Genomic DNA, 7500 nt, shown 5'->3' with positions numbered 1-7500 from the left:
TTTTTTTTTATTTTATTTATTTCCTCTTTTGCTTTTTCTGGAATTGCTTAGACTTTAACAATCTCTTTTCCTTCTTACTAAGAACAGTCTGTTTTTTAATGTTAATATAATTTTGTTCTTTTTTATATTTTGAAATTTGCTTTGGCGTTTTTTCTAACAGAAATGTGTAGGCCAAATGACCTAGGTGTATATCTTTTGCATTAAAAATAGATCTTAGATTTTTGCTGGTTGAATAAAAAGAAGTAATAGTACATAAGAATGCGCTAGTTCCTTTTTCCATAAGAGTATTATTTGATTTAACTATTGTTTGCATATGATTGTGTAGAAAGTTTAAAATATCTTTTCCTACCGATTTTAGAAAATTGGGAATACAAAATTTTTTGAAATGGTTAATTATTGTATTTCCTAAGATAATTTTTAATTGTATATTTTTATTTTTTAATATATTTAAAAACTGTTTTTGTGACTTTAGTAGGAATAAATAAGCTGAACCTTGTTTATTTAATCTAGCTGTTCTTCCAACTTTATGTATATATTCTTCTAAGATTTGTGGTGGATCATATTGTATAACTACACTTAAGGAATCAAAATGAATACCTCTGGATATAATATCTGTACATAATAAAATAGAATTATTGGTTTTTGAAAAGTCCATAAAATTTCCTAAACGATCTTCTTTAGATAGATTTCCATGTAATATATATATATTTACATTGTTAAATAAATAAATTCTTTTATGTTTATCAGCATTGATATTATATAAATTCCCTGGTTCATCATTTAGTTCATCTTCATTTTGTATTTCTTCTAAATTTATATTTTTGTAAGAAATATTTCCAACATTATAATTATTATTATAATAATTATTATTTAATATATTTTGTTCTAAATGTTTTCTTAATAATTTCTCATCTTCTCTTTCTAATACAGGAGTTATCTTTTCATTTAATTTTTTATTTACTTCGATATTTTTTTTATTTACATCTGTTGGCCAATAAATATTTTTTAATAATATTTGTAAATATTCAACACTATGATGATTTGATAAAAACACCACTGGCTTCTTTTTCTTTTCTATACAATCTAATAACATGTATATTAAACATATAAATTTTTGTTTCATATCTATAAGTATACAGTATTGCTTTAGTTGTTCGGGAAGTTCATATGTGTTATTATTATCATCATCATTATTTTTATTATTATTATCATCATTGTTATTATTATTATCATCATTGTTATTATTATTATCACCATTATTTTCATCATTATCATCATTATCATCATTATCATCATTATTATGGATATTGAGGGGGGAGTTCTCTCGATTCATACATGAGATCATATCATTCGATTTTTGTTTCGTTTCATCATTTTTATTTCCTCCATTAATGCCATTTTTCTTTTCTTTTTCTATCCACATAGTATTATTAGTTAGACAATAATTAGCTAATGTTTTCATAGCATGATTTAGAGTTGCCGAGATAAAGATCATTTGGAATTTATCTAAAATAAATTGTTCATAATCGTTTGAGTGATCATTACTAATATTATTCATATCACTCATATTTGTATCATTTATGTGATCAAGAACTTCATTTTCTTCTTTTTTCTTTTTTTTGTGAACTTTCGAAAACTCCTCTTGCTTAATTTTTCTTATCATGTCATATATAAGTTTTATTTTGTCTTGTGTCCCCAAATATATTATTTTATCGGCTTCATCTAATATTACCATTTTTAAAAATGTAAGTTTTAACGATTTTGTATTTTCCAAATGATCCAATAATCTCCCAGGTGTACATGTCAATATAGATATACCTTTTTTCAATCGATTTTTTTCAGACTTCTTTTTTTCCCCCCCTGTTATACAAGATGCTACTATATATGGATATGGTTTCGTTAAAATACAAAATAAATTATTTATTTGTATAGCTAATTCTCTTGTAGGTGATAAAACCAAAACGAAGATACCCATATCTCTTGTAATTTTTACTTTTTCTTTCATATTTAATATCTTTTCTATTGATGGTATAGCATAACATAAGGTCTTACCAGAACCTGTCATCGATTTTAAAAAAATATCATTCGGTTTAAAAAATAAAGGAATACTCATTTTTTGTATACTTGTCATTTTTATAAATTCATTTTTTTCTAATGTATTTATTAAACTTTCACTCAAAATATATTTTAAATCACAAAATTTCCCATCAAAAATATTTTTATAATTTATCATTTTTTTTCTTGTCTCATTAAAATTTATATTATTTAATTCTAAAATGTCATGTTCTTTTTTTGATGGTACATTTCTTTTATGCTTAGAAGAACAATTATCATTACAATTTTTGTTCTCATCAAAATTGTCATCATCATCATCATCATAATCATCATCATCAACATCATCATCTTTAATATTATTATTATTATAATCACCTTTAATATTATTATTATTATAATCATCGTTCATATTATTATCATCATCATCATTCATATTTTCACTATCACCTTTTAATAATCCTAGTATGTCAACTTGATCTTTTTCCGAATTTCCACTTCTCTTTTTCTTCTTCCAAATATTATTAAAGTTATTATTTCTTTTTTTTTCGTTTCCTGATTCTCCGATATTTTTCTTGTTTTTAATAAATCCCTTGGATTTTTTACCCATCACATTGTCAGTATGTTGTTTGTTTCTTTTCTTTTTTTGATCATGCTTATTCATCTTATGGTGCATAAACACCTTTTGTGACTTTTTATTTTCCTTGAAAAATTTGCCCATTCTTATATTCTAAGTATATATAATAAAAGTAAAAGTTATAAACAAACACAAAAAAATAAATAAATAAAAATAAATAAATTATACAAATATATTATATATAAATATATTATCTATATGCTTATAACATGTTTGCGCGACAAACATATTTAATTCTTACAATATATTATCCATCTTATTATTATATATATAAACACGTTTTATTTTAATGTATTGAATTATTAAATTAATGTAATATTTATTATAAATATATAAATACATAAAAACATATAATTTTTAAAAAAGGAAAATAGTCATGTTCCCGAACTTTAAATATATATTTCACATACAAGGAAAAATAAAAATAAAGAATGAGGAATCAAGAAGAAAAAAAAAAAAAATTAAAGGATATTTTTTTACATAAATAAAAGTTATAAAAAATAATATATTATAAATAAGCAACAAAAAAAAATTTAAATAAGTTTTTCTACATAGATAAATATAAACACAAATAAATAAATAAATATATATATATATATATATATATTATATTATATAATGTTTTATTTTATATTTATCTTTCCATTTATATATGAAATATTGAGAAAAAAATCTTTTGATCCTTAATCATTTTCCCCCATGTGATTTACAACATATAATTTTGAATTATATATAATGACGTTATATTATAATATATATATAAAATATAATATATATGTCATATATATATATATATATATATATATATTATATATATTATATTATAATTATTATCACAAAATTGAAAAATAATACAAAATATGATATATGATATATGATATATGAAATATGAAATATGAAATATATAATAATATCTTTTAAATTTAAAAAATAAAAAATATATTTATAATATATATATATATATATATATATATATATAATAAGTATTAAAAAAAAAAAAAAAAAAACCAACGGGTCTCGTGCCCTAAAAAAAAAAATTATAATAAAAATAAAAAGATTACATATAAATGTATAATATATATACCCTTTATTTTTATGTATATATTATATTATAAAAATACTAATAATATTTTTGCCATTAAATATAATTTAAAACAATATTTTATAATTTACTTTTTTAAATATTATAAAAATTTTACATAATAAAAAAAATATATAATATATATATTTTTTTTTTTTTTATTTTATTTTTTTTTTTTTTTTTGTTATTTATTTATTATAATATATAAATATAATACTTGAAAAGGGTCTTACATTTGTTCACTTTTAATAAATATCTTTATCTTTATCTTTATCTTTATCTTTATCTTTATTTTATTTTATTTTATTTTTTTTTATTTTATTTTATTTTATTTTTTATTTTTTTTATTTTTATTTTTTTTTATTTTCCATTGTCTCTCTTGCTATTGCCCCCATCCGCGCCTTTTTTTTTGTAATGAATTTTTTTTTTTTGTCAAAGGACAAGAATAACGTTAACTTGGAATGTCTGAACAATGATAAAATAAATCTGCATATATATTTAGATGATATATATTATCGTAGTGGTGATATATTTAGATGTATATTAGAAGTAAGAGGTCCCGAAAAATATATAGGAAATATAAAATTAGATTACGTTGTGTTATATATATATGGAATATGCATATTTAATAATGATATAATAAATATAAATGAAGAATTAATAAAAAGACATCATAATATATATTTACCTTTTTATAAAAAAGAAGATACTAATGAAAAGAAATTTTTAATATTTTATACAAATTCTATAATAGTATGTAGTGATATATTTTTTAATAAATGTAATAATATTTTTTATTATTCTTTGGAATGTTTACTTCCACATTTTATACCACCAACATATAATGGGAAAAATGTAAAAATTAAATATTATGTATATGTGCAAGCACTCAAAAGATTATATAAAAATACAAAAGATTTTATTACAAAAAAATATGAAGCTAATTATTCAATACCTATTATTAATACAAAGTATAAAAATAACCCTATATTGAATTTTTCATATTTCCCAATAAAACCATATGATATAAAATCATGTAAAGAAAATCAGAGGCATACATATTTACAGCATAATTTTTATATTTATATAAAAGAATTGGGGAATACGAAAATATATATGAATAATTTAGACAGTATGGATAACAAAAATAATATGTTAAAAAATAAGAATAGTAATAATAATAATATTCATAATAATAATATTCATAATAATAATATTCATAATAATAATATTCATAATAAACATATATTATATAATAAAACTATGTATAATATATCTTATATCCCTACTCATATTTATAATAATATACAAAAAAGCAATTTTGATTATTTCCTATGTATGTATAATTTGTTATCTCAAAGAAAAGAAGACTCTTCTTTATTCTTATTAAATTATATTATTCCTAATTATAATTATTTTTATTATCTACATTGCTTTTTATATCTAATATATCACTATAATTATTTTCAAAACATTATTAAATATAATGATAACTATAGCAATTTTTATTCTTCATGCATAAAGAATAATAATACCCCTTTTGTTTTTTCCCTCCTCCTAGATAACATAGAAAAGGGGAACACAGATTGTCAAACTAATTATTATAAAGAATTAAATCAAAATGAAAGTAAAAACATAAAAGAAATGTTATCTAATCAACAGAACCAAAGATATCAAAATAAAAAGGAAAATATAAATGATCACACAAATGACATAAATAAATTCCATTGTTATAATAATTTATTAAATGAAAAAGAAAAAAAAAAAAAAAATTTAGATATGTATCATATGAATGACATTCATCCTTTTATGTATAATGATAAAGATTTACATGATTTTTATTTTTGTAAATATGAAAACTTTAATTTTAATAACATTTTATATGAACCTGTACTATGGTGTGATAATTTAATCGTAGATAATTATAATAAAAGAACACCTTCTGAAGAAAAAAAAAATATACACATACAAAAATTATCAGATGTTAGGCAAAATCAAAGTGATGAGCTTGTACATCAATCAAAAAGAAAAAATCATCATGATAATAACGAAGATATTATAAAAGGACAAAATAATAATACTTGTTCAAATAAAAAAATGGATGATTTATCAAACGATAATAATTTATCAAACGATAATGATTTATCAAATGATAATCTTAAAAGTGACACGGAAAGGGAAATAAAATATCCGTCGAAAGAAAAAATAAGTAAAAATAAATATAGTATTATTTATAATAATAAATATTATAAAATGGATACTATCATAAAATATATGATTAAAAATAATATGTTCAGATATTATGTTAATTTAAAAAAAATGAAAAATGATTTTATCAGCAATAAGTCGAATGATAAAAATAGTGTGATTGACAAACATAATGTGAGTAATAAAAAAAATAATAAAATAAAAATGAACTCACCAAATATATATAATATTAATACAAATAATAAAAATGTTTGTATAATATCCTTAATGGATAAAATAAATAAGAAAATAACAAATGTTTTTAATTATAATAATAGTATTATTAATATAAATATAAATTTACAAAATGCTGAAATATGTACGAAACATATTGATATATCTTTAAAAAGGATAGAAAAAATTAGAATGAAAAACAAAATTTTTCATATTTCAAAAAATAGATCTTATTATGACGAACATGATATTATGGAAGAGGAATATTATTCATCTAGTTCTAATAAAACTATATCATGTAATTTAATAAATATGGATTCTTCCTCCTCCTCCTCCTCCTCATCGTCACCATCATCATCACCATATACATCATCATTACAATTAAAATTTCCATCAAAAAATAATATCTTATCTAAAAAAAAAGAACAATCATATAATGTCTTATGTAATACCAAAACAATTTTAGAGCAACATATTAGTACTTTATCATGTTCTGAAAAAAATATAAACATAATATTGAATGAAGATATTATTCCAACATTTTCAAATGATATAATAAGTATAGATTATTTTATAGATATGGATTTTTACTGTTTCAACAATAAAAATAATACATTACAACCTTTTTCTCTACAGACTTCTTTTGATCACGTGTATAACATGACCTTCCATATACCTATATATATTATAGATACAATTCAACATGAAGGTTATGAAAACATTAATTCTACAAATCTTTCTGCTAGTATGATAGACGATGAACCATTTGATGAGCACCAAATATGTTTAAAGGATGGTCATAAATATGAGTACGTGGATAAGAGGTGTTACATAAAAAAATTAGAAATATGACAAACCTATACCTAAAGTAAAAAAGAAATACATAAACATAAACATAAATTATATATATATATATATATATATATATATATATATATATATATGTATGCTCTTTTTAATTACTACATGTTTTAATGTATTATATATTTTATGTTTTATGTTTTATATTTTATGTTTTATATTTTATGTTTTATGTACAGTGACATCTTTTTAAAGTTTCATGTGAAATGATAAGAAGCACTATGAAAAGTGCGGTTCATGAAAAAAGAAAATGATAAAATATATATAATTTGAATATATAATGTAACAATGTTATATTTAAAAAAAAAAAAAAAAAATATATACATATATATAAACATATATATATATATATATATATATATATTAATGTATGATAAAAAAAAATATGGACATAAACCATTATATATAATATGTACATAATTTTTTTTTTTTTTTTTTTTTTTTAAGT

General features: G+C 19.5%; 2 protein-coding genes across 2 annotated transcripts; one reads left to right on the top strand and one right to left on the bottom strand.

Annotated features, from left to right (window-relative positions):
• Positions 1 to 16: 16 nt before the first annotated feature.
• PF3D7_0721300 (ATP-dependent RNA helicase DBP7, putative) lies at positions 17 to 2716 on the bottom strand (the record flags this gene model as incomplete). Its single annotated transcript, XM_001349079.1, has 1 exon — positions 17 to 2716. One exon carries the CDS (start codon positions 2714 to 2716, stop codon positions 17 to 19), a length of 2700 nt encoding a protein of 899 aa, XP_001349115.1.
• A 1468-nt stretch (positions 2717 to 4184) lies between these two features.
• Positions 4185 to 7043, top strand: PF3D7_0721200 (conserved Plasmodium protein, unknown function; the record flags this gene model as incomplete). The annotated part of the gene is made up of 1 exon (XM_001349078.1): positions 4185 to 7043. The coding sequence occupies one exon, from the start codon at positions 4185 to 4187 to the stop codon at positions 7041 to 7043; it is 2859 nt and encodes a 952-aa protein (XP_001349114.1).
• Positions 7044 to 7500: the final 457 nt, after the last annotated feature.

This window comes from Plasmodium falciparum, assembly GCF_000002765.6.
Source record: "Plasmodium falciparum 3D7 genome assembly, chromosome: 7".
Taxonomy (NCBI): Eukaryota; Apicomplexa; class Aconoidasida; order Haemosporida; family Plasmodiidae; genus Plasmodium; species Plasmodium falciparum.
The sequence above is the reverse complement of the archived record's forward strand: the minus strand, read 5'-3'. Positions and strand labels throughout refer to the sequence as shown.